The sequence below is a fragment of the Clupea harengus genome, chromosome 8 (genome assembly GCF_900700415.2).
Source record: "Clupea harengus chromosome 8, Ch_v2.0.2, whole genome shotgun sequence".
Lineage (NCBI taxonomy): Eukaryota > Metazoa > Chordata > Actinopteri > Clupeiformes > Clupeidae > Clupea > Clupea harengus.
In genome coordinates, this window is record NC_045159.1 from 27,865,308 (window position 1) to 27,892,592 (window position 27,285).

The window sequence follows — 27,285 nt, forward strand, 5'->3', positions numbered from 1 at the left end:
AAAAAAGTGGTTTAATCTGAATTTTTTAAAATATTTATATTGTTGTCAAGCTTAAACTTTCACATGGTATATAAACATGTTTTAATTCGTTTTGTCCTCCCTCTGGCTCTGAGACTGTTAAGGGACGGAGTGACGTGATCCAGTGGGTGGCAGTCTAAGAGGGGCTGATGTGGTCGCCTCATGACATATTTGGCAGCATAAATTCTGGTTTGAGACTTACTCAGATGCTGAGGTTTAGGATGACTTACAAATCAATATTTGCCACTGGGAATTGCTTCATATTGAAAAGTAATGTTTTCCCTATTCATCTGTTTTGAAATCGACTCTTATCATTCATCCTCACAGCTTGTGAACCCTTCTAAAAATGAACCAAAGTACTAACATCGCCCTTAAAAGACCTCTGGTCTTCCTCCCTTTGTGTTGCATCACACTTAAAGCAACACTATACAACAATTTGACACTATTTGAGGTATAGTTTTATAGGCAACTAGTTTTGGTACCATCCTCAAATTCACTTTGGTAGCATATGATCATTTGAAGGACTGATAAACACCTGTGTTTTTACCACTAGCCATCCAGGATGTGCCCTATGTAATTCTGTGTTAAGGGGTGGAACACCCTGCAAAAATGGAAGGAAAAAGCTTTGACGGCATGACATTGCCAGCTATACTGCAAAACGACACCAGTCAGTGTGTTGGCAAGCTAGTGTCAACTGGTGGTTGGTGGTGTTTGCAAGGTTTTTTTTAGGTAGTTAGCTTGCTAGATTTGGAACAGAACTCCGTATTACCGTTTTAATTCACAGCATACTGTGAAACTGAATGTGCAGCAGCAGAAGATGAAAATCTTACCAAGAATACCAAGAAAGGAAGAAGACGGAAAAGAAAGAGAAGTTCCTACTTCAGTAACGGGAAACGGGAAAGACCTTATGTATATATAGCTGATGTTTTCTAAAAACAGATAAACATCTTCATTGAGCAGACACAGCACATACTGTACATACACTCAAACACACACACACACACGCGAGCGCGCACACACAGCACATACATACACTCAAACTTCATGCTGACCTGTGAAACACCTAGATGAGTGCTGAAGCCCCCTGAATCCAATGGTGTGATGTGATGTGAGGTCCTTTAAGATTTCCCAGAGTTGTTTGATACTTATCCTCATCCTCTGCCTCACACACAGGCCCTCATTGTCTCACCTCAGCCGGTATGTCAGCACGACATCCCTCCCGCACTGGATAGGGTTTCTCTGGTGGGGGTGGGCGGGGGGGAGGGGGGGGGGGGAGTAGAGGGGGATACTCACCGGCTGATTGCTCCCTTGTCAGTCCAGTTTGGTTGGGTGGGGTCTCTACTGAACACTCCCTTGTTTATCCAATTTCTTTCTGCCTCCACAAAGCAACTATATGTGTGTTAGACATGCACATACACATTCATATTCATGCAGACAAACACATAAACAGACACAAAGAGACTGTCACACACAATCTCACACACAGATAAAGACAGATCCTGATGTAACACTAACATAACATAGTATTTATTCAGTGCATGACATCTATACTAAAGAACTGAAACTGCTGGATTTAGGTTTTCAATGACTGGTGGACCAAGAGGTCAGCTGTTGGAAGTTCACCAAAGGTTTGAGGAAAATTAAACAATCTACTTTTGTTGTAAGTGGAAGTTACTTGTGGTCACTTTTAAATAATGAGATAAAAAATATTGCCTTCTGTTTTGCTTTTCAGATCACCTTGGTGGAATATGATCAAGACAACCCATAATTAGCTGAAGCAATCACGGGGATGAGGCTGACTTGGCAGGAAGAACCAGTCCCCAGTTCTCTCGGGAATCCAGGTTGAATTAGGCTAATTTACAATGGTAAAAACCTTACTTCTAGTATAAGGGGGCTAGAAGTAAATTTGACAGTCTAAGTCCTTAGAATCACGCATCAGACTCTGATTGCTTTAACATGTTACCCTAAAACAAATCCGTTAAAACATCACAGTTCATAATTCTAAACACATTTTTAAGATTGAAGTTAAGGAGGATTAAAAGTAGCCTATACATGTTTTCTAGGTTATCACAGGTTTACCGGAACTTAACATCTCCATACTTCTATAACACAGAAGCGACTATGTATTGTTGATGTATTTCTGCCTCAAAGCTCCATATTTAAATTTGAGAGAGAGGTGCACGTGCTCCTGCATTCTAGACACACAAATAGTTGCCCGCGCACACTCTCTGTCTCTGCCTAGCTTTGTGTGCGTGTGCATGCGTGCGTGAGTGTGTGCGTGTGTCTGTGTGTGTGAGTGAATGTGTGAGTGTGTGTGTGTGTGTGTGTGTGTGTGTGAGGGAGGGGAGAGAGAGAGAGAGATTGTGCCATTGTGGCGCATCTGAGAAGCGAATCGGTTAGACTCTGTCAGAAGTGGGATTTCTCACCATTGCTCTCACTACGCTGAGCAAAAGTTTGGGAACCTGTTGCGTGTTTGACATCTCTCCGCGCAAATGTTGGCAGCAAAATTAAAAGTGCTCTGGGAGATGAGAAATGGAATTATCCTCTTCTTCACTCCAATTGTTTTCTTGCCTCTTCCTCTGGTCATTGGGACAACGGTAAGAGTCTTTATTTACACTTTTATCATGATGCTGCCATTTGTCAAAGAAATGCTCTTTTTCCAGGGGCAGGCTACAACTTTTAACAAATCCAATCTCTAATCCAGTGATTGTCGTGTGTTTAATGGTGTGCAACGTAATTCGGAAAGGTTGGCAACACAACAGGTCATATCATACACAGAATGAATAGCCTGTCCAATTCATTCAGTGTCCAAGAAAGATATGGTAGGCTCATGTTTTAGTCCCTCCGTTTCCAGAACTCCATCAGTACAATTCTGCCCGAAACGTCTTCAGGAGGGAGGTTATAAGGTCGAGACCTTGCGTGACACTGGGGTGACACATTCCTCTATCATTCAGAGAGGATTTGCCTGTTGGCGCTCAATGCCCCCCACGGCACTCTTGTTGTCTTAACCCTTTGTCGCCGCGAGGACACGGCGAATCGGCGCTCGATCGTGGGAACTCTCGCTCTGCACAGGCGTTCTAAACTCAAACATCAAACCACTCTCGGTTGTCTCCTAGTGAAGACCCAGCTAAAACTATGCGGAACGGGTGTCCTTGCGGATTTCCGACCAAATCAGTCTTTGAGTTCATTTTAAAATCCTTTTGTATGTGGTGGTCGTTTACAATTCAACTATCACCGTGATTTCCACCTGTGGTCACTAACTGCAAGCTATATTTCTTCTTGTCAGCAATAGTCAGAGACTGATATGTCACAGGATTAATATCTGAGTAAGTAACGTAGGAGAGGTCGGAGTTGTCTCTACATCTATTGAAACCTTGTCATCAGACTTCGTCTCTTCGTCTCTTATGATGAGGATGATCAAATAAAACGTAGCGTACAAATAATCAAATAAAATAAATGCAAAGACCATTTAAAAGTTTGCATTTTTATATGATATATTTTGTACTTCAGAATAGATTTTTCTGTCCCCACAATGACATTATGACAAAATGATGTTTTAAAGTATGCTTATGCTTGGTGCTTGTATTGGTGAAAGATCCATATGTGGAAATGAAACATAAGCCATGTGTGTATACTCAGAGTTCAGAGTAGCATTTTGTTATGATGCAGCTTAACGCAAAAAAATGGTGTTCAATCATTTTTTTCCCTCATCAATCTGCATTCAACATGCCATAATGACAAAGCAAAAAACTGAATTTTAGAAATTCTGGCAAATCTTTTGACAAGGTAACTCTGAAATATCACATTGACATAAGTATTCAGACCTTTGCTATGACACTTGTGCTTCCCATGTCTCTTGATCATCTTGAGATGTTTCTACACCTTGATTGATCCACTCGTAGTAAATTCAATTGATTGGACATTATTTGGAAAGGCACACACCTGTCTAAATGAGGTCTCACAGCTGACAATGCATATCAGAGCAATAACCGAGCCATAAGGTTAAAAGAACTGCCTGCAGAGCTCAGAGACAGGATTGTGTCGAGGCACAGATCTGGGGAAGGCTACAAACATTGTCTGCTGCATTGAAGGTTCCCAAGTGTTCTCAATGTTCTCCAGAAGTCTTAAATGGAAGAAGATTGGAACAACCAAGGCTCCTCTAAGAGCTGGCCGCCCGGCCAAAGTGAGCAATCGGGCCTTGGTGAGAGAATCAAGAACCCGACGGTTACTCTGGCTGATCCTCCTCCAGAGATCCTGTGTGGAGATGGGAGAAACTTCCAGAAGGACAACCAACACTGCAACACTCCGCCGATCTGGGCTTTGTGGCAGCCGCTTGGAGTTTGCAAAAATGCACCTAAAGGACTCTCAAACGGTGAGAAACAAGATTCTCTGGTCTGAAGACACCAAAATTTGGCCAGTGTCTAGTGTCATATCTGGAGGAAACCAGGCACCGCTCATCACCTGTCCAGTAGTGGTGAAGCATGGTGGTGGCAGCATCATGCTGTGAGGTGTTTTTCAGCGGCAGAGACTGGGGCACTGGTCAGGCCTGAGGGAAAGCTGAACAGAGCAAAGATATAAGACAAGATAAGATAAGATAAACTTTTATTAATCCCGTGAGGGAAATTCAGTTGTCATAGCAGCAAGGTAGTAGGAATAGGAATCAGGTATCTATATACATAAACATCAAAAATAAATGAATACAAATTTGAATAAGAATAAAATAAATAGATAAAATAAATAGACAACATAGCACAACTCCGCTGGCGTACATTAACATAAAACCTATGCTCAGTTGTGTTATCCTTAAAGAAACCCTTCACAACTCTGTGAATGTCCTTGAGAGACCCATCCAGAGGCCTGCCTTGAACCCAATCTCTGGAGAGACCTGAAAATGGCTGTCCACTGACAGTCACCATCCAACCTGAGAGCTTGAGAGGATCTGCAGAGGAGAATGGCAGAACCCCCCCCCCCCCAAATCCAGGTGTGCAAAGGTTGTCCCATCATACACAAGAAGACTCAAGGCTGTAACCGCTGCCAAAGGTGCTTCAACTTAGTACTGAGTAAAGGCCAGACCTGTTCCTGTTTATATCTTTGGACGTTGACTGCTGAATAACAAGCAAGGTTGTATTATGAATGCCTGATTGTTTTACTCTACTCTGTTTTACTCTGACCTTTCTCTTATGAAACATCTTCAGGACATCACATGGGGCTTGCTGAGAAATAGAACTTTGTTATCCAGGTGCAATTGACGCTGCAGTGAAATAAACCCTGAAACTCCATAAAATGTATTATCTTTAGTGCATAAAATCTCTTACATAACCATCACCATAACCATTACCTGAGGACCATGTAAGCTGTGGAGATTGGTCCTCCTGATAAGATATGAAATGTGAAACACAGCTTAATGTGAAGATTCGACATCATGATAAACGTTTTCTCAGTTCTTTGTTGTTGTTTTTTTTTTCACCTTGGCATGTGAATGAGTGATTGACTGACAGAAGGGACAGGACCTTTGCACCTCACTGAAATGCTTAATGTGGTCCAGCTGTTGAACCTTGTGTGCGTCATCTAGGTAGTTTACCTTGAAAATTGAGTTACGCACACAACCAAAACACAGAGGAGTGAGGTTTCTTCACACCCCCACACCCCTGTTCGAGAGTATGTGCTGTGTGAGCTCCTCGTGTTAAAATACCTTACTTGTGTAACAATAGGAAGCAATACTGTCAGACACATGGCAAGCTCTATGCTAATGCACAGATAAAGAGAGTCACACAGGCACTCGGTTGAAAATCAGGTGCAAATAAAAAGTCATATATATCTTTTAGCGTTAAAAGGACTATGTCGAAGTTTTTAGAAGCACAGTACAGCTGGTGTAGCAACTTCATTTGTGTGTGTTTGTGTGTGTGTGTGTGTGTGTGTGTGTGTATACATACAGGAGGCAGGCTGTGGGTACATCATTGCGCTGATGGCGGTGTACTGGTGCACTGAGGTCCTGCCTCTGGCCGTCACCGCCTTGCTTCCGGCTGTTCTCTTCCCTCTCTTCGGCATCATGCAGTCTAAAGACGTAAGCGTCACCTGTCTTACCTCTCCCTGTCCTCTCCCCTGTTAAAAAAAAATCACAGAATCTTCTTTTCCTATCTTACTCATTACTCAATTCACTCCCAGTCTCAATCTGTTCTGTATCGAGTTCCATACGTCGCCTACTTGATAAGGAACTGTTTGACTTGTCATAGCTTCAGTATATGTCAAGTGTGTTGCATATCCATGTGTTGGTTTCTCACATGTGTTCTCATGTCATCTCTCTCTCTCTCTCTCTCTCTCTCTCTCTCTCTCTCTGTATGTATGCATGTGTGTGTGTGTCCATGCATGCTCACGTACGGATCCTCCAGGTGTGCATGCAGTACCTGAAAGACACCAACATGCTGTTTGTGGGGGGGCTCATGGTGGCCGTTGCCGTGGAGCACTGGAACCTGCACAAGCGCATCGCCCTGCGGGTGCTCCTGCTGGTGGGGGTCAGGCCCGCACTGTGAGTCCTCCTCTCTCCGCTGACTGACACAGATCTCACAGCTCTCTCCAGAAGCTGCTGGATCTGGGCTGGATATGGCCCGAAAGCCTTAGGCTTTAGATCTTGACTTATACATTGCAGCAGCCAGACAGTGGTTGTTGTTGTTGTGAAATGCTTCTAGACCTGCTATATGGAAGTATATATATATATATATATATATATATAGTTGAGGAATATTCTATTGCCTTCTGTGCTGATATTTAGTTTGAGGTAGTGTTTTACATGCATATGTTGATCATTTAGATGGTCCAGACATATAAACAAAAAACAAATAATCAAATAGAGCAGAAACAAAGTGTGTACAGTACACACCAATATTTGGCAACACTGACTATTTCTCCTGACTTCAGAGATACATCATCATTCAATTCACAGAAGCATTTTCATTTTTTGTAGTACTACTACTTACTACTTACTTTTACTAATCCAGCCATGATCTGTCAAATTTAAACAGGACCAAATGCGCCGTCAAAGTTGGATTTAACTTCTATTTTTAAGTACTTTAGATGAAACAATCTGATAATTGATAATTGAATATGTGTGCGTTCATATTAATAGGGAGATGATATGTTGTTCAGGGAGAGTGCCAATATATGTGTGTTATAGCCATTTTGTCTGTTTTCTCTGGGTCTTAGATACCTGTGTCTTTCTTCTTCTGCCTGTCTTCTTGTCTTACTATCTGTAGCCAAATATTGGGGTCAGTAGGTCTGGATGTGTGTTAAATCCCTAACCGCTGTCACATTGTGTGTATGTGTGTGTTTGCACTAGTGTGTCAGATGTGATAAAGCAGGTTTATCTGTTTGCTGTGGGCACAGGGGGATCAATTGCTGTGTCGGCTTTTCGGCCGCACTGTCAGGTTGTTCCAAAAGGGTATCTTAAGTTGTGTGAGCAGCTAGAACATTACAAAATGTGCCTGTGTTCAACATCAAGTACTGCCAAAAGGCCTGCTAAAGAACGCCAGATAATCCTTTCAGGTTCAAATAGTTTTAATTAGACCGTAATACCTGATAGCGTCACTCCTATGGCTGTTATACTATAATAGAGGGTTGTGTTGTCAAAAATGTTCAAGTGTAGTTTTCCTTTGAACAATGATACCTGCATTACAGTCTCCCTCTCTCTGTCTCTTTATCACTCACTCTTTGTCTGTCTCTATATTTCTCCATTTGTCTCTGTAGTAGTGTCGTCTCTCTGTATCTCTCTCTCTGTCATTCAGTGCAATGTTGTTTAGTTGCTATTTCTATTTCTATCCATTGCCCAATGTATCCCAAGCACAAAAACGACAGTACAATAGTGAAAGCATCACCAGTGTTAAGAGTGGAGGAACGGACTCTCAGGCCCTCATACACAAACTCACACACACTCTGTGTCTCTTGAGTTCTTCTAGACGATAATGACACCAAGGTCATGGTGGCACATCATAGTTGCACATCTTAGATGATTCGGTACCCAGGGATCTCCCATCTGAAGGTTTATATATCATTTACATTTACATTTAGTCATTTAGCAGACGCTTTTATCCAAAGCGACTTACAAGGATGTATACACATTTTTACATTTACACTGATGGCACACTGCACATCAGGAGCAATTAGGGGTTCAGTGTCTTGCTCAAGGACGCTTCGACAGGGAATCGAACTAGCAACCTTCTGATTACTAAACGACTTCTCGACCTCCTGTACCACTGTCGCCCGTGAAGAGTAATGACTAATGTTCTGTTCTGGGGGATAGCAGTGTGAGTGTGTGAGGGAGAGGGACAGGGACAGAACAGAGGCACTGAGGATGGAGAGAAACAGGAACTGAAAGAGGAAGCGAGGCATAGGAGGAGTGTATGTGTAAGGGACACATGCTTGAATTCTATGCCAGTGCTTTTGAGGTGTGCAGCCAGGGGTGTCACTGATGGTGTCACGATGACAACCCCTCATCTCTGCCCATCACCATGCTGGAACAGGACTGTGTGTGTGTGTGTGTGTGTGTGTGTGTGTGTGTGTGTGTGTGTGTGTGTGTGTGTGTGTGTGTGTGTGTGTGTGTGTGTGTGTGTGTGTGTGTGTGTGTGTGTGTGTGTGTGTGAGGAGTGGTGTGTGTGTGTGTGTGAGGAGCTGTCGCCCCTATATATGAATGAATAAATGTAAAATGTAAAATGTGTCTCCCCCCCCCCAGACTAATGCTTGGCTTCATGGGAGTGACGGCCTTCCTGTCCATGTGGATCAGCAACACGGCCACCACGGCCATGATGGTGCCCATCGTGCAGGCCGTGCTGCAGCAGCTCAACCACCAGAGTGACCAGGGGGGAGAGGAGAAGAGCATCCCCCTGCCTGAGGCCGGAGACAAACCAGCCGAGAAACAGAGTGATGGACAAGGTGAGAGACGCTTCCCGGAGGACGTGGAGACAAGACGAAAATAGGATAAAATGCAGGAGAGAAAGAGGAAAAGAAAAGAGCATGGGATGACCTTCCAAACACACTACCATGCCAAATGTTTTTTTGATAATGACCATTATTTCTCAGAAACGTTTAGAACTATTAGACTTATTATTATTGCGATGGTAAATAATGTCTATCCAAAAATATAATGAATTGTGAAACTCGACAGATCAACATGCGGTATTTCAACATGCGGTGCTGATGGAGGGCTCACAGCAGGCGTTATGTGAGTGTAAATATGCTCCGTGCCCCGGCGCTGTCCAGTAGGCTGCTGCCCAGCAGGAGTGTTCTCATGTCGGATCAGACTTCCTCTGGCAGCGGGGATGATAATATTTTGACTGGTGACATGGGGAGGGGTTAGGTGTCCCCCATTCCTCTCTTTTTCTCTTTCTCTCGTTTTTCATCGCTTTCGTCTGTCTGTCTGTCTCTCTATCTATTTCTCTCTTTCTTCCTTTCTCTCTGTATTTCTTGGGGTTTAAGTTTTTCCACATCTGGCTGGTGATGGCTTGTGCAACCATTACTGATACTGGTGAAGTGTCGCTGGTGTAATCCTTTTCATATCCTCTTGCTAACTTTTGTAATGGTTAATCGAAGTCTATCTCTCCTGCCCTCTCTGTCTCCCCTAGTGGTGATGAATGGGATGTCCGTGGAGGTCGAGCGTGAGGAGCTCCTGAGGGAGGAAGAGGAGCGGAAGAAGATGTGTAAAGGCCTCACCCTGTGTGTGTGCTACGCGGCCAGCATCGGTGGCACCGCCACGCTCACAGGCACGGGCCCCAACCTGGTGCTCAGCGGACAGATGAATCAGTACGACGCCACTTTTACCCTCTGATCACTGACCACACCATCAGCTTTCATTTAGCCATGTCCTCTCACTGACTCTCCCAACATGATCATCACAGTTTTAGTTTAGCGATAGTCTTCTCAGTTCCTTAGTGGATAGATAGCACATCAAACCATGTCAATTTCCTCTCATTAACTCTCCATACTTAGCTTAGCTTTGGTTTAGTTATGGTCTATTGTGCTTCCAGCTAGCTATCAGTCTTTGGGCTCTGTTTTCACTAACTACATGTCTACCCACTGCCTCTCCCAAACGTATTATAATTTCTCATTCCAAACGGTTTTAGCTTAGTGGTGGACTTCTCCGTTTCTCACACAGGCTACTCACAGCATTTTGGGTGTGTAGTATATTTAAATGGATAGCAGTCAGTTAGTGGCTACCATGACACCACCATGAGATTGATTCATAGCACTCAGTAATTACACATAGGGAGTAGACTTCACTACGTGAAATGTCTTGAAATGTCTACTTCCTTTTTTTGCATCATTACTGATTACTCATCATTACTTTGTGTGAGTGTGTGTGTGTGTGTGTGTGTGTGTGTGTGTGTGTGTGTACGTATGCATGTCTGTGTGTATGTGTGTGTGTCTCTGTGGGGGGTCCATTGAGTTTCGATGTTCAGCGTGGAAAGGGGAGAGGTTATCAATGTTGGGATCTCTGCCAACAGAACTAGTTTGACCTCTCGTGTTCTCTCCCCCCCGCCCCTCCCCCCTCCCTCTCCCAGACTCTTTCCAAAGAACGGCGACGTCATTAACTTTGCGTCCTGGTTTGGGTTCGCCTTCCCCAACATGATCATCATGCTCACGCTCGCCTGGCTCTGGTTGCAGTTTGTCTTCATCGGGTTCAAGTGAGTTTCAGATCGGATGCAGTGCACAGCTCATCAGAATGTTGTCATGTTGGCATGCTCCACCCAGCTCAGTAGAATTGTCTTCCAGCCACTGATGCCCTGATTTACCAAAGGTGTGTGTGTGCAAACATGATATCACCAACAATAACAGTATCCAAGCTGGGTTACTAGTACAGCAAAATATTAGTGACAAATAAAACGTATTTTTCACCCTGTTGGAAGATAGAGTCCTGACTATGGAGTGTTATTGTATGATCCTGGGTATTTGGGGGAATGTGATTTTCACCTGTTTCAGACATTGTGAATTACTGGTTACTGTCCCCATACACACACACATACATGCACGGACACAAACACACACACACACATTTATATACATATACCTTCTCCTCTCTCAGCTTCAGGAAGACGTGGGGCTGTGGAGTTGATAAGTCAGAGAAGGAGATTGCTGCCTATAACGTGATCCGTGAGGAGCACCGGAGCCTGGGGCCCATGGTGTTCGGGGAGCTCAGCGTTCTGGGCCTGTTTGTGCTCCTGGTGGTGCTGTGGTTCACGCGGGAGCCCGGGTTCGTGGACGGATGGGCAACCCACCTGTTCAACTCAGAAAAAGAGTATGTATGGAGGCAACAGAGACATGTGAGGTTGTGTAGTAGTAAGCTGTGGTAGGGGTGGGGGTGTGTGTGTGAGTGTGTGTGTGTGTGTGTGTGTGTGTGTGTTGGCACAAAATTCACTTTCTTAGGTTCATTTATTTCATGTCTAGTTGGAATTCCTATCAGTCATATCAGTCTGTGTTTTTTGATAGAAGAGTGTTTTTTGATAGAAGATCACAATTGGTTGATCTAGCGTTTTGCAGACATGACATTTTGCTATGGACAAATGAATTAGGAAAATAAAATAAAATAGTAATAAACGTGTTCCTAAAGTAAGGATAAAACACACATACACAAAATATGCCAGAGAGGAGATACCTCCTTTGATTGACAATGCACAATGCCCATTTGACATTTAATTTGCACGTTAATAGCTTGCCTTAAAGTTAAATTCTATTTTATCTATCTATCCATCCATCCATCAATGGCAAAACAGAGTTGGTTTCCTAACACACTGTGCCATGACTAGCAATAATAAACAATCAGTGCGTCAGAAAATAACCATGTAATTGGTCCTTTAAAAATGGGAAAACACATTTTTAGAAGGGACATCACAAACACATCATGGAGATCATGTTGATCTAGGCCAAGGGGCAAACTGTGCGTTGTGTTGGCCCTTATCAGGAAGAGTGGTGAAGGTCTTTTTTATAACGTGTGTCAGATTTGTGAATGGGAGAGTGAAGGGCATATCAAACAGCAGGGAGAGAGAAGTTTGTCCAACCTCACGGAAAGCCTTACACATGAGAGAGAAAAGAGAAAGCTGTATGAGTATTAAACCACTTTTTAAACAAATACATGGTTTTCAATGTGATTGGGAATTGAGTGGGGATTGGGTAAAGTTCCAGTAAATGTGAGCTGATGAGTTATTGAGTCATTGAACCTGCTCTTTCTCGACGACTGACATTATGTGACCGAGGCTCGTCGTCAAAGACAAAAAAGAAATCGGCTGACTCTCGTATAGATCTGGCCGAGATCAGGGAGGACCTTATTTCCACAGAGTAGAAGACTTTCTTTTTATGTGTTTGCTAAATGCTTCCTCACATGATCAGTGTCTGAATTTTCTGAATTATTCTGTTATGTTAAATAACTTGTGTTTGTTAATATTGCGAAAATGCTAATGTTGAAGTTGCTGTCAGATCAGTAAGTCATGTCTGAATATGAGGACCACATTTAGTTCAAACTTCTTCTGGTGGATATCATGTCACTGCTATTCTGAGTCCTTTTAAAAGCCTCTATAATGTGTTTTGGGAGTGTTAAATGACCCTTTGAAAAGCCTCTATAATGTGTTTTTTGGGAGTGTTATATGACCCTTTGAAAAGCCTCTATAATGTGTTTTGGGAGTGTTATATGACCCTTTGAAAAGCCTCTATAATGTGTTTTGGGAGTGTTATATGACCCTTGTAACATTTTGCCATGCGTTCTCTGGCTTGTTTGGCTTGTTTGGTTTTACCCTTTTGACCTGATTGACCAGAGCTTCACTCTGTAACTCAACAGGTTTGTGACAGATGCCACGGTGGCAGTGTTCGTTGCCTGTCTGCTGTTTGTCCTGCCCTCCAAACTGCCCCGTATCTTCTGCGGGGGGTCACAGAGTTTTGACATAGGTGAGTCGCCCGAACAACAGCGAGTATTGCGGAAATTACACTCTTACGAGAACTGTGTCAACACAGAGTGTGTGTGTTTCTGTGTGTGTGTGTGTGTGTGTGTTTCTGTGTGTGTGTGTGTGTTTCTGTGTGTGTGTGTGTGTTTCTGTGTGTGTGTTTCTGTGTGTGTGTGTGTGTGTGTGTGTGTGTGTCTGTGTGTGTGTGTGTGTTTCTGTGTGTGTGTTTCTGTGTGTGTGTGTGTGTGTGTGTGTGTGTGTGTGTGTGTGTGTGTGTGTGTGTGTGTTTGTGTACATCAGAGTCTCTTGTCAAAGTTTTTACACAAGTGAAAATTGGAAATGCCTACTTCTTGTTGGAACACAGATTAAATAAAAAAAATGACCAATGCACCACAATGCATTGCAAGCATGTATACAATGTTCATGCAACTGTATATAGTGAATGGCCCTCTCTTGTTCCCGGGTGTCTTGTATGTCAATTTGGTATAGGCAAAGGCAAGGCAAGGCAGGTATATTTATATAGCACCTTTCATACACTGCTGTCATTCAAAGTAAAGCCAAATTAAAATCTAATCTAATAAGGTGTCGTTACAGGAAAGAAATGCAGTAGAGCTAAGTGTGTCTTAAACTGAACTGAAAGCCTGGTCAAATAGGAATGTTTTCAGCCTGGATTTAAAAGTGTCAGGTGCTTTAAATGCCCTCTGTCAACATTTAAGAGCAGCGTAGTAGCTAATTACCCTCTTCTCCATGTTCAGTCATTACTATAGACAGGACTAACGGACTCAGTCCTAATGTGCCAGTGTAAGGATTTAAGAATGGGGGTGATGTGTTCCTATCTTTTACTCCTAGTGAGAACTCTGGCAGCTGCATTGTAATACAGAATTACAGAACTGCACAGAGATACTCAAAGGATGTGAAGTCACTAAAAGATAAGTCCTTCGGAAAAAAAATCATCAGATAGACTCGCGGTTCCCAAATGTTTTAGGCCACGCACCCCCTTCTACATCCCGACCGGGTTCACGCACCCAAAAAAAGCAACAGAGCCTATTTATAGCTGCATTAAAATCGGACCTATGAGAGAACAGTTTGCTCGCGCAAGGCGTTTGTTTACAAGATTTAGTCCGCTGTTAAATGTTGCAGTGTGAACACAAACTGAACAAAGGGGCAACTGCAACATTGTATCATATTAATCCCTGAATCAGAACAAACAAACGAACTAAATGTGTGAAAACGCCCTGAAACACTGCAACAAAGTTTCAATACATTTCAGTTACACAAGGCGTCACTTTTAAAGAGCAATACGGATGGCGAGGACACACGCACAGGCTCCGAGACAGATTGCATCACATTTAGTTAACAATTAACCATACATAGCCGGTTACATTAATCTGAATCAAATTAATATAAAGTTACACATCACGACTGATCATCAGACCTCCGTTTCTCTCGCCTCCGATTCCTCATTCTCCCTCTTTTATGACTGATAGCTTCAGATGTCCCACCTGACAGTTTCCCCGATTTCAGCCAGTTTAGCATATTTGCATAAATGTTGCTGAATGAATGAAGTTAGCTGTTAGCTGACGTTAGCTGCACACGCTAGGCTAGCTAGTTACGTAGTTAAGTGTGTACGTAAGACAGTCTGGCGGCAGGAGCTGAAGTGCATTTATTTATTAAATTGTAAGTTTTTAATTTTACATTTAAATCTTACAAAGGGAATTTTTATAATTCTTGTTTTTATTTTGTGAAAAATCCCACTTACATTTTTTAAAATTATATTTAATATGAATTATTACACCATTAGACCACCATTACATTTTTCCTCTCGCGCACCCCCTAGAGGCTGCTCACGCACCACACTTTGGGAATCCCATAGAGTAGTGATGCCAACCATGTTTCTGTGGAAAGCATAAAATCAAACCCATACACTGTAATAAAATCATTAACCAAATAGGACTTATGTAGCGAAGGGAGAGTGTGGTCATCCCACCCGGACTTGAACCCGGGTCTACAGGGTGCCAAACACGCACTCTGACCGCAACGCCAAAGAGCCAGGCTCGATGGCATGGTGGCCAGAGCACAGACTCATCTGTAGTGACGGCACATCGTCACAACTTGTTTGTGAGAGACCTAATATTGAGAAGAGCTAATTTATTAGGCCTAACCTGTGTGCTTTGCTGCAGACACTGTCTCACATTCTACATAAGGTGAATGTATCCAATCTGCAGTATCTGATATGTAACTCCAGTTCCTTCTAGAAGTGAGTAGTCAGTAGAAGTGCATACAAAATTCCCAGTGATAAGCCAATTTGAAATGAAGTCATTTCCTAAACACTTCAGCTATGGCACTAAGCTGTCTCAAGTACAGTGGATGGGAGACAGAGTAGATGGGTGTGCGAAGTTTCAGTAATTGTTGTGGAGCCCCTGAGCTCATAATCCGAGCTAAGGTCATAGGGGCAGGTCTTAAGGTGCATAGCTACTGATGACATCCATGCCTGGCTAAGTAGTAGTAACTTATGTTCAAAAAGATATATGACAGGTATTGAACCGTGAAGGGCAACTGAACTTACTTCGTAGAACCTCTAAATGTTTGGCTACTTATCTGATTGACTTCCATAAGCACCCATGGCTTCGCCAGACTAGCCAGACAAACTGGGTCTGACGGACGGCGGGTTCCTCTGATCTCTCCCCCCAGGCACCCAGCGCTCCCGCGAGGCCTCCGCTCCTCTCCTCACCTGGAAGGTGGCGCAGAAGAAGATGCCCTGGAGCATCGTGCTGCTGCTGGGAGGAGGCTTTGCCTTGGCCAAGGGCAGTGAGGTGAGAGACGTGTGTGTGTGTGTGTGTGTGTGTGTGTGGGGGGGGTTATGCAGTGTGTGTTTGTGTGTGGGGGGGGGTTATGCAGTGTGTGTTTGTGTGTTTGTATTTATGGTTATGTGTTTCTACCCGTTGTATAGATCTACTTTCTCTGTGACGACTGTGTCTCTCTCAGGTCTGTGTGTGTGCATGTGTCAGAGTGTATGTTACTGTCTCTGAGGTTTGTGTGTGTGTGTGTGTTCTGAAGCTCATGTTTCTCTCTCTCTCTCTCTCTCTCTCTCTCCCTCTCTCTCTCTCTCTCTCTCTCTCCCTCTCTCTCTCTCTCTCTCTCTCTCTCTCTCTCTCTCTCTCTCTCTCTCTCTCTCCAGGAGTCGGGTCTGTCCCGGTGGCTCGGGGACCTGATGACCCCACTTCAGACCATCCCCCCCTGGGCCATCGCCATCATCCTCTGCCTCCTCATCGCCACCTTCACAGAGTGCACCAGCAATGTGGCCACGGCCACCCTGTTTCTCCCTGTGCTCGCCTCCATGGTACACACACATATGCTCACAGTAGCCTCTACATTCCTGTATTTACAACACTGTCCATCGGTTAGTCAATCTTGTCAGATGCTCCTGAAATGCTTGAGCAGTTTGAGGTGTCTTTATCGTCTGAACAAGGCTCTGTGCCATGTGTGGTACACCTGCTCACCATGAAGCCAGACAAATAAGAATCTGGCTTTAGGAACTGATCACCCTTTGGACATGATGCTTCAGTAATGCTTTCATATTAATTTCCCCCTCTGTAAAGATGCAGTAAGTAGTTTGTGTTGTCAAAGCATGAGAATGCCTCTGGATAATGATGAAGGAACTCTGAAGGCATGATAAACCAATAGTGTCCCCAATATTATTGTGCACTTTACACGCTTTGTCATGTTTTAGTCTTTTTATGTGTTTGTTTACTTGTCCGGGCCCTCTGAATTGTCATCAATTCCATGAAAAAAAACACCTCAGACAAGGTATCGAGATGCCCACAAGACACAGAAACTGTTGCCAACTATTGTCCTTCACATATATAGTATGTCATTCTTGTTGGTCTACAAGCATTTACATTTTTTTTTTTCACAACAAACACTAGCGACTGTGCCTTTAACCCAGTCAGATGCACCTGATGCCTACCTGTGCCCAGCAGCGCATGGGTGTACGCCAGGAATGTCAGGGTTAGTGGGTTCCCTTACAGGCTTGGGCTTCCAGGGTGCATTTCAGTGTGCCCTGACTGGTTTGTCCACAGACCAGGCTTTCATACCCATTTCCACAAGGGAGTGATCCATTGCAGCCATTTTGGTCAAGGCTGAGAAATGAGATTTGCATTTTAATTCTCCCCTCCCTCTCCTTTTCTCTCTCCTTCCCTCAATCTGTCTTTTAACTCCTCTACCTTTATATACCCCCCTCCTCCCTTTCTCTTTCTCCCTCTCTTCTTCTCTCTCCCTCCAGATACCTTCCTGCCCTCTATTTCCCTCTCCCTTTCATGTGCCCTCTCTTGCTTCCTCTGTCTGTCTCATTCCCTCTCATGCACTCTCTGCTTTTTGCCAGCCATTTGGAAAAGGAATTTGAGTCACACAAATGCGGCCATTATCTCCTTTCGAGGTCACCTATCAGTATCATTACGATGACCATCCATCTCAGACAAGCCAATGAACATCCTGTGTCTTTTCAAGCTCTGCTGCCACCCACTTACCCCCACCCCTGTCCCTCTTTTTCTGTGGTATTGTCCTACTCCTGGCAGACAGCACATCGCACTTGATGAACTTGGATCGAGCTAAAAAGTCTCTTTGAATGGGGGGATTTGTAGGAGGCCAAAGCTGAAGTGGCCCAGAAGAGAGAGACGTGCCTATGCCTTTGTTTCACAGGGCAGGACAGTGGAGGGCCAGAGAGAAGGGGGAGGGGAGAAATATAATAGATAGACTAACAGAGACACAGAGAGACGAATAGACAAACGCAGAGGGAGATTAAGAGAGAGAGAGAGAGAAAGAGTAACTAGCTCAGAGCAACTCATATTACATGGTTCATACTGCTGCAGTGAGTGTTGGCACGTGTGACAGGTCTAAGAGAAACCTTGTTACCTAGCCAAGCCTGAATATTTCTCCCTTATTCTCCATATATTCCTCTGGGTCTGACACTGTTGCGTTGGCTCCAACACACAAATAGCTCCTTTGTGTATCCTGCACTTACATAGGTTTTAATATAAAGGTCTGTGGCCATGGTTTGGTCATTCCACTGGCATATTCATCTGTGTCCACTATGGTGTTTGTACATGCTACCTGAACGATCTGATCTTATGCTGACATGATATGACAGACCTTATTTGACCAATCATAAACTGGATCAACAAGAAATGGAAACTCAAAGGCTTAAGACTTGGTTGCTTTGTAGGTTCCAGTTCATTTATATATCGGGGGATTTGGCGCCTTCTCTAGGGGAGCTTTATAGACTTCACATGGTTAACCTTTTGTTAAAAGATTGAGTGCTCCTACTCGCATTCCTTGACTGATGAAGAGCTATGCTTGTCACTTAAATATGTAAATATGTCAAAGAAGCTTGTGGCAGAACTTTGCCACTGGCCGCTGAGGTCAAATTGATTAATAAGGCAGTATCAGGCTGGCTGAAGTTCAAACACTCTCCTCTAAAATGTTCTCACTGCCTCCGGACTGTAATAACTGTGCTGTGACTCTAATGCTGTGTTCTCACTGCCTCCGGACTGTAATAACTGTGCTGTGACTCTAATGCTGTGTTCTCACTGCCTCCGGACTGTAATAACTGTGCTGTGACTCTAATGCTGTGTTCTCGCTGTCTCCGGACTGTAATAACTGTGCTGTGACTCTAATGATGTGTTCTCACTGTCTCCCGACTGTAATAACTGTGCTGTGACTCTAATGCTGTGTTCTCACTGCCTCAGGACTGTAATAACTGTGCTGTGACTCTAATGCTGTTTCATGTGTGCTGTGTTCTCCAGTGCCAGTCCATAGGAGTGAACCCTCTGTATGTGATGATCCCCTGCACCCTCAGTGCATCCTTCGCCTTCATGCTGCCCGTGGCCACGCCGCCCAACGCCATCGTGTTCTCCTACGGCTATCTGAAAGTGTCTGACATGGTGAGAGCCAGTGCGGTTACACCACGTCCCAGTGCACTGCTTCATGCTAGAGTCACAGACCAATTGATTGTAAACTAAAATATAAGGAATGAACTTAGGATAATCACATTTTGAATAACTAAAGGCAATATAGACAGGCCATCTGTTTTTATATCATGAGCTGTTGAAATACATGAATGTCTCTGACTTCACATGGCATAATTGTTTAAAATATTTTATACGTGGAAACAGTTACCTATGATATGGCTCTTTATCATGTATTTGTACTTACACATTTCAGTTGTAGCTCAAAAGCATTGCATTTTTGACTCAACAGGCCAGAACAGGGGTGGTGATGAACCTCATCGGCATCCTGTGTATAACCCTGTCCATTAACACCTGGGGCCGAGCCATGTTCACCCTGGACACTTTTCCAAGCTGGGCTAATGGCACTGAAGTCTGAGAGAGAGAGAGAGACAGAGAGAGAGACAGAGACAGAGACAGAGACAGAGCGAGAGAACACACCATCACCCCACTCTTTCGGTGACTCGTAGCTCCACAGCTCAGGGTTTGAGCCAACATGGCGGACGGCTGTTTAAAGAGTTTCACTGAGATTGCTGCTGGAGATGAGGGATTGCTTAATGCCTTCATACACTGTGTGCTACTGGGTGGTCCAATGATTCTGGCTAACGGTGTCCTTACAATGTATCAGCCACTGTTAACTACCCGTAGTGGCTTTTGACAGTAGCTTGACACACTTTTTGTGTTGTTGAGTCTCATTGTATAATACATAATGTACAAAGCCTTGAAGTAAATTGTTATAAAATGACTATTTATCAACATGAGTGTAGAAAAATATTTGTATTGTGTATACCTTAAGTAGAAATGCTCAGGATCATTTTAGGATGAGTTGATATTTTTTAGTTTTGATCAGTTTTTATTATGTACAGTAAAATATGTCTAATCTTATTTTGTTCTGACCTTTGATTAAACCAGTGCTTTCAGTGCCTCAATCAAGTTTTTTGTTAAACACTCTGCAGATCTTTTATTATATGCAGTTAGTGCTACGTTGCTGTCCAGGCCAGGCAGTGGATTTTCCATTGCAAAACAAAGCAAACTTGGCAGTGCATCTTATTCAGTATGCACCTGACCAAAGGTTATCTCCACTGTGGTCCGGAGAGAAATGTAGGTATATAGTTACCTATCATGTGCCAAGGTATGACTACCAAACCACATAGTAAGTGCACAGGTTCACTTCCTCGATTCCCTCCATTTTTACATGTTTACATGACTTAAAGTATTTAAAGATTGCACATACTACACCGAGTCTACATCATTATGTTTTCCATCAGCCATTCTCTTATCAATATGTCTGATGATGGGTCAGCTGAGTTTCAGTGCCTTGAGGTGAAATGCCTAGATACAGTATATGCTGAAACAGGGCAGACAGAGAGGCAAGGGACTCAGTCCCCTGTGCTGGTTTAGGTCTAGGTTCTGGCTGCAGAACCTTCAAGGATCTCATTCCAAAGACTTGCTTTTACAGAGTCTGTTCTACAGCCTAAGCTGACAGAACAAGAGTGAGATTGCTTTTACAGAGTCTGTTCTACAGCCTAAGCTGACAGAACAAGAGTGAGATTGCTTTTACAGAGTCTGTTCTACAGCCTAAGCTGACAGAACAAGAGTGAGATTGCTTTTACAGAGTCTGTTCTACAGCCTAAGCTGACAGAACAAGAGTGAGATTGCTTTTACAGAGTCTGTTCTACAGCCTAAGCTGACAGAACAAGAGTGAGATTGCTTTTACAGAGTCTGTTCCACAGCCTAAGCTGACAGAACAAGAGTGAGATTGCTTTTACAGAGTCTGTTCTACAGCCTAAGCTGACAGAACAAGAGTGAGATTGCTTTTACAGAGTCTGTTCTACAGCCTAAGCTGACAGAACAAGAGTGAGATTGCTTTTACAGAGTCTGTTCCACAGCCTAAACTGACAGAACAAGAGTGAGATTGCTTTTACAGAGTCTGTTCTACAGCCTAAGCTGACAGAACAAGAGTGAGATTGCTTTTACAGAGTCTGTTCTACAGCCTAAGCTGACAGAACAAGAGTGAGATTGCATGACATGAACAATCAAATTATTAACCACTGCTTCACCCCAACAACAAGCTATTTCATATCAGGTCTGTTAATGATAATAATTTTAAATAATATATGTTGATAATATGAATAACTTATTAGACATTTTACTCAAAGAGCTAAAATGATCTACTAACGTGCGTAACTTCTGCAAAACTGTCTTTGCTATGCTATGTCAGATGTTAGGGAAACACATGATATCAGGAATGGTAATTACTATGCTTCCATCTACTGTTCATTATGGGAACTACCTGCTGTGTGTGGGGCTCAAACCAAACGCTTCTGTCTTACCCTTAGTTATCGCAATAAACAACATTTAAGAAGTTAAGAACACCTGAGGAAAGTTAAACTTCCCATTTGATATGGGGTCTTCAACACATATATTCAACTCAGCTCGTTGGTCATAATGAGACCAGTCAGGGATCAACGGGCAAGTGTATCTAAAAATGTGCCTTATTTGGTGCTTTATAGTGTCCATTATATGGTTATTCATGTTCATTCATGGTGGGAAATCAGCTATTCTTTCCCACACTCCTTTGAACATTTTTTGTAAGTGATGGTGGCTGGTGCAAACAGAAAACACCTGGACCATCGCTGGGCATGTTCAATCTGAAAACAGTGTGCACAGGCCCCGAGGCACTTCACCTTTGGAGGCCGTCCCCATAACAACAGTATAGGAGACGGCCACACCGTGTTCTCATCATGTAATAAAGCCTTTAATCATTTTCACATGATCTAAACTATCCAATGTAGGCTATTTAAAGTCATTTTGTTGTTAACAATAATAATCCTTTGCAGCTTTTAGGTTTTTTTTTTTGGTCGTGTGTAATGTGTCAGTGTTTGTTGAAAACAGTACGATAGCAACCTAACATTAGCGCAGCAAAAATGGAAGTTTAGCCAAGTATCAGGAGATTCCTAGCAAGAATGGTGAAAAGTTGTGTTGTCAGTTGTAAGACTAATAAGACACAAAAGAAAGACTTCATTTAAAATACCTTTACTTTACTGAAAGTTTTCCTTTTACAGAATGGACTTTTAGCTACCAATCTCTAATACATCTAAGTAATATGCTAATTAAAAAACTCTTTTAAGGTATCTTTAATGTTTGTAAGGTTTCTCTAAACATTCTATCTGAGCTTTCAAACATGTCAAACATTCCTTGCAGTAAAGCAGCCTTCAGTGCGTTCATCACTATCATTAGTGGAATGAAAAAAATGTGTTATGCCAATGTGACTATGAATATGAAAAATTCTGAGGCCCCTGGAATTCTGAGACTTGGAAAGCCCCACAATATTAAAAAGGCAGTGTGCTCAATGGATCCAGCTAAAGTAATTTACAAATGCAGGATAAGAATACAAAGTTTTACAAAAATTAAACGCGTATAAATCGATTTCATCAGTCTCCAAAAGTTATTCGAAAAGAACGCCAAGCATAGCATTCTCAGCTGCCACACAGCAGGGTGTTCAACGCGTGGTTCAATGCACCACTGTTTTACGGCTTGTTAAACGTTTTGCTGCTTTTTGTCATGGCAGAACGTGCACCTGGTCTTAGATTAAAATATCATCATTATCAATATCAAATAAAACACCTACACATATGCTTTGGTGACTAGGGTTACTAGTCTGATTTCCGACCGAATACGAATCACTGATCTGGGCTATATGGAAAGAAACATAATTATTGGTGATGTGACGTGACCACATTTGCTCACTCTTTTGCAGTAGCACTCCTCTCCAACAGGGGGCAATGTTATAAAGTAACCTGGATACGACTGGGACCATAGACATAAATGTTACAACCACAAAGGAAGAACCCGTTTACTCTAGAAGTTTTGTGAAAATACCGACAATGAGCAACAGTACTCGGCGGAAAGCGTCAAAGTCCGCTTCAAAGTTTTACATGGCATATGCCTGTTGTTCTGCAAATTACTGTAGATACATAAACATACTGCATATTGCATTTGCGAATTTTGTCATTTTAGCAGATTCATCTTGCAAATAACCCTGGAATGAGATGGTAGATACAACATTTAGTTTTTCGTTACTTATTTATCATTCATTCTCCATTAAATCTATTATACGGAATAGTATACAGAAATGCATACGTGCAATGTTTATTTACAACAGTGGCGGATGGTGAACACATGAATAAGCTAAAATTACATTACATACATACATTCCTTTTTTCAGGATACAGCACCACACGTGGTATTAAATAGAAGCAAACACTCTTTGACTTTGAGACCTTTGCCTCCATATCAGTTAGGAACACATAGGGGAGGGCACTGTACATGCCCTTGTACCTACAAAAGGGATTCAAAATCTGAATCATAAATACAATTATTGCCAAGTAGGTTTACACATTCAAAGAATTTGTCTTGGTTGCGTGGTACAAATAGGTTACATGTACAAAGGGGGACAAGACAGTCATATTTTGTATTCATACTCTGCTAAGCCTTCTTTGTTGGGCTCAATTGGTGGCAGTATCTGTAAAAAAGACAAATAAAGTAATGCTGAAAGAGTCAGAGAGAAAAAAAACCTGATCATTTTGTTTGTCTACAAAGGCAATTCATGCTGGGACTTACCATGCCCTGGTACCTACAAAGAGATGCAGGCCTAAATATATTTCCTTAAAGTACTTGTTATAAGGATTTAATTTCACCCCAAAATCAAGGATGCGCAATATTTAGTTTTCTCAGCCAAACAATTTGAAGTTCATCAGTAAACGATTTGTGGAGGCCTAGTGCAACGACCTGGCTGGGGCTTACCATGCCCTGGTTTCTACAAAGGCGATTCAGGTGTCAATATCTATATATTTCCCTAAAGTACTTGTCACCATTTTTTCATTCCACCCCCATATCAAGGATGCACACTTTGTTGTTTTCTCAGTCACACAATTTGAAGTTCATCAGCGCAATTATTGCAGACCAGTTCTATGTATTCAATGCATTCTCAGTCTCAGGCAGGTGGAGTGACTCATGTAGATGTTCAAACACCTTTTCTCTTGTTGTAGATACATTTTAGATTTGTTATTTCCCAGAGGAGAAAGGCATTTTTTTCTCAGCTAAACAACACTGGTTTTCTTAAAAAGGCATTCCAAACTTTTTTCCATTTAGGTTTGTATTTTCCCACCGTTACGTTTATTGTACATTTGCTAGCACATACAGTTCGTTAAATGAGCATGTTTTCATTTTTCGTCCGTGTATAATTTGAAACTAATCAATAACTTTTGACTTTTATTTAGAAAAAATGACGAATGGCGGCCATATTGAAATGTTCGGTATCGTCGCTGGCTTCACGCTACTGACGGGATTCGATTTTTCCTTGCAGATCCTGAAACAGTTACAAAAGTTGTCCTGGCCTTTATGCCACTCTGAACAAAATGTAGAAACTGATCCTGAATCAAGCTTAGAGCACGCTAACGTCGATGGATACGTCAATGTAAACTGAAATACGGCAAACACAAAATGCAGTGTCCATGCTATTGTGAAGACAAAGTACGTTTAGATAATCGCGTGGATTCATAATTTTGGCTCTACTGTTACCTCGATAGTTTTACTAGACTTAAAAGGTTACAGCACTACATGCCAAGCATTGTAAACTTACTTGGCTGACGTTTATAGTGGAACTGGCGTGATGGAAACAGGTAAATATTGAAGAAGCTAACATTACCTACGCTAACGTTATAGTACTAGCTTGCCTGTGTTAGCTCTACATTAAAGTGAACTGAACTAACATTATCTTGATTATCTTAGCTATACTAAGTAACGTTAACCTTTGTTGGAAAGACACTGTTGTGACGTTATGTTATCTAAGTGATCTAGCTAGATGATTTAGATAAGAAAGCTATTTCTAGCCAGCTAACGTTAGTTCTATTAAGTTACATTACCATCTTACAGTAGGCATAAAGCTCAATTTAAGGCAAGGCAATAGGTTCATACTTTATTGTAGCAGACACCAACATCTTGCAATGTTGGGAGATCATGATCAGTGTGATGGTAGTAATCACAAACACAGTTGCTTATTGTTGTTAGATTTAGCGAAGGCTACTTCAGCAGTAATCAGTTGTTGATGACTTGTTTCCTTTCGGTCAACAGAGGAGCAAGCGAGGAACCGTTTCCAGTTGGAGTTGGAATTCGTTCAGTGTTTGGCAAATCCAAATTATCTTAATTGTAAGTAACTAAATGGCACTTATCTATGTCTGTGAGATGACTTGACTTGTCAGCAACTTGGGGCTTACTGCCAGACTGACATGGTATGGTCATTCATTTAGCAAGCTACTGTCAGTTCACTATCAATTACTATCATTAAAGGAACTATCTGCAATTCTAATCCCATATACCTTTTGTCAAATTCAGCAAATTAACGTACACAATAATATTGGGTCAATGTGTTTTTGTATGTGACCTGTATACTGACTCATTGTCTGAATGTTCTTGCCACAGTTCTCGCTCAGAGAGGTTACTTCAGGGAAAAACCCTTTGTGAACTACTTAAAGTACCTGCTCTACTGGAAGGAACCTGAATATGCCAAATTTCTGAAGTAAGTCATTTATTGTTAAGAGATATTTAAAATTGAGATCTGTGGATTACTGAAATCAAGTTTCCAACCAACACACTTGTAGAGAGCCTAACCTCTGTGATACATTGGTATTTAAAGCCTGCGATGGCATTTATTCAGCTGTGTGTTGTGATTCGACTACTGTACTAATGCTTTCCTTGGTGGAGTTTCTTTACTTCGATGAGGTTAATATTTGGAATGTTTGGAGGTTAGTGCAGAGAGTAAGGACCAGAGATGGGGTTAGGTCACTGTATTGTTGTAAATTGTGCACAGATTTGATGGCTTATGTTCACCTGTATTGCAAAAAAAAATGAATGTATTAGTGAATTGATTGCTGCATTGATGAAGCTTCTTTATTTTTTCATGACCCCCTGCAGATACCCCCACTGCCTGCACACGCTGGAGCTGCTTCAGTACGAGCACTTCCGCAAGGAGCTGGTGAACGCACAGTGCACCAAGTTCATCGACGAGCAGCAACTCCTCCACTGGCAGCACTACGCTCGCAAGCGCACACGGCTCCAGCAGGCCCTGGTGGAGCAGCAGCATCAGGCCCAGCAGCAGCAGCTCCCACACAGCAACGCCGTGGCCAAGTGAGGAGAGAGAGAGAGACAGCCCTTACTCCAGCAGCAGGATAGGGAGTGGTAAAGACCTGGGAGGATGGAGAGAAGAATGAGAGAGAGAGAGAGAGAGCGATAGATAGATAGATAGATAGATAAACAGCCCACCTTTACTCCAGCAGGGCAAGGGGATGGAGGGATAGAGACAGGAAGAATGAGGGAGGGAGAGAAAGAGATATACAGACTTACTAACAGTCTCCTGAAGACACACTCCCTGGAGAAAACAAATTCAGTGCAAGCGGGATGGTATTTGCTAGCCTTAATGTTCATGTGAAGTCTCCCCAACGCCAGCATGGAAGGAGAGAATGGAGAGAAGGGGAAAGAACGGAAGAGCGAGGGATGTTCCGACAGTGGATGGAGGCTTACGCTGTGGATAGATGTTTCCGTGGCATTGTTCACAGTGCATTTTTTCTTCCACATGAGATCTTGTACACAACCAACACCAAAATACTTTTAAAAATATGAGAGTCTGGGTGAAGTGCACCGATTCCGGATGAATCTTGGAATTTGTCCCAGATGGGAGAGCCCATCCCGGAAATAAGTGCTCCGATGAGTTAATTTGTGGTATGCAAGATGTCTGCCAACGTGGAACAAAGCAGTCATCAGTTGGCGGTAGTTTTTTTTCATCACCATTTTGTTTGCCCTCCTCAGGTTTTTAGTAATTGTGTAAATGTCCTGACTAATGATGATTAGTATATGGGGTAACAACTTTTGTCAACTTATTAAAAATATTTTGCATATCAAATGAATGTTTTCTTTTTTTCATGTTATAGAAAACCCCTAATAAGTCAGGATGTTATTCCAAGATTTTATTATTTCTGAAAACAAAGTGAACAAATAAATGTAGCAATAGTGGCATTGTTACATGCATTAAGCTTGGCATAGTGTTAGAAATCAAACACAGTTCCTGCCATTAGCGTAATATATTTTCATCAGATCAATGTGCCTTAAACTGCTCCTGTTATTGAATAATTTACATTTTTAAAAATCTTAAAATGCTGGATGCTAATGGAACATACGTAAACAAGTGATATCACCGTAGCTGATGGGTTAACTACTGTATGTAACTGAGGAATCTCTCAGCTCATCTTGTTGATCCTTGGCAGCTAGTTCAGATTCTTTGGGCTATCTAA

The 27,285-nt window shown here is 42.5% G+C and overlaps 2 protein-coding genes across 2 annotated transcripts; both read left to right on the forward strand.

Annotated features, from left to right (window-relative positions):
* The first annotated feature begins 2,387 nt into the window (after nucleotides 1-2,387).
* Nucleotides 2,388-19,866, forward strand: slc13a5a (solute carrier family 13 member 5a). The gene is made up of 12 exons (XM_031572608.2): nucleotides 2,388-2,615; nucleotides 5,954-6,082; nucleotides 6,408-6,544; nucleotides 8,741-8,940; nucleotides 9,630-9,807; nucleotides 10,566-10,688; nucleotides 11,087-11,299; nucleotides 12,833-12,939; nucleotides 15,627-15,748; nucleotides 16,114-16,275; nucleotides 18,737-18,874; nucleotides 19,191-19,866. Exons 1-12 carry the CDS (start codon nucleotides 2,511-2,513, stop codon nucleotides 19,314-19,316), a joined length of 1,740 nt encoding a protein of 579 aa, XP_031428468.1. The 5' UTR covers nucleotides 2,388-2,510; the 3' UTR covers nucleotides 19,317-19,866.
* Nucleotides 19,867-24,305: 4,439 nt separating this feature from the next.
* On the forward strand, nucleotides 24,306-26,897 carry med31 (mediator complex subunit 31). Its single transcript, XM_012820778.3, has 4 exons — nucleotides 24,306-24,621; nucleotides 25,073-25,147; nucleotides 25,421-25,517; nucleotides 25,913-26,897. The coding sequence occupies exons 1-4, from the start codon at nucleotides 24,612-24,614 to the stop codon at nucleotides 26,127-26,129; spliced, it is 399 nt and encodes a 132-aa protein (XP_012676232.1). The 5' UTR covers nucleotides 24,306-24,611; the 3' UTR covers nucleotides 26,130-26,897.
* The last annotated feature ends 388 nt before the right edge of the window (nucleotides 26,898-27,285 follow it).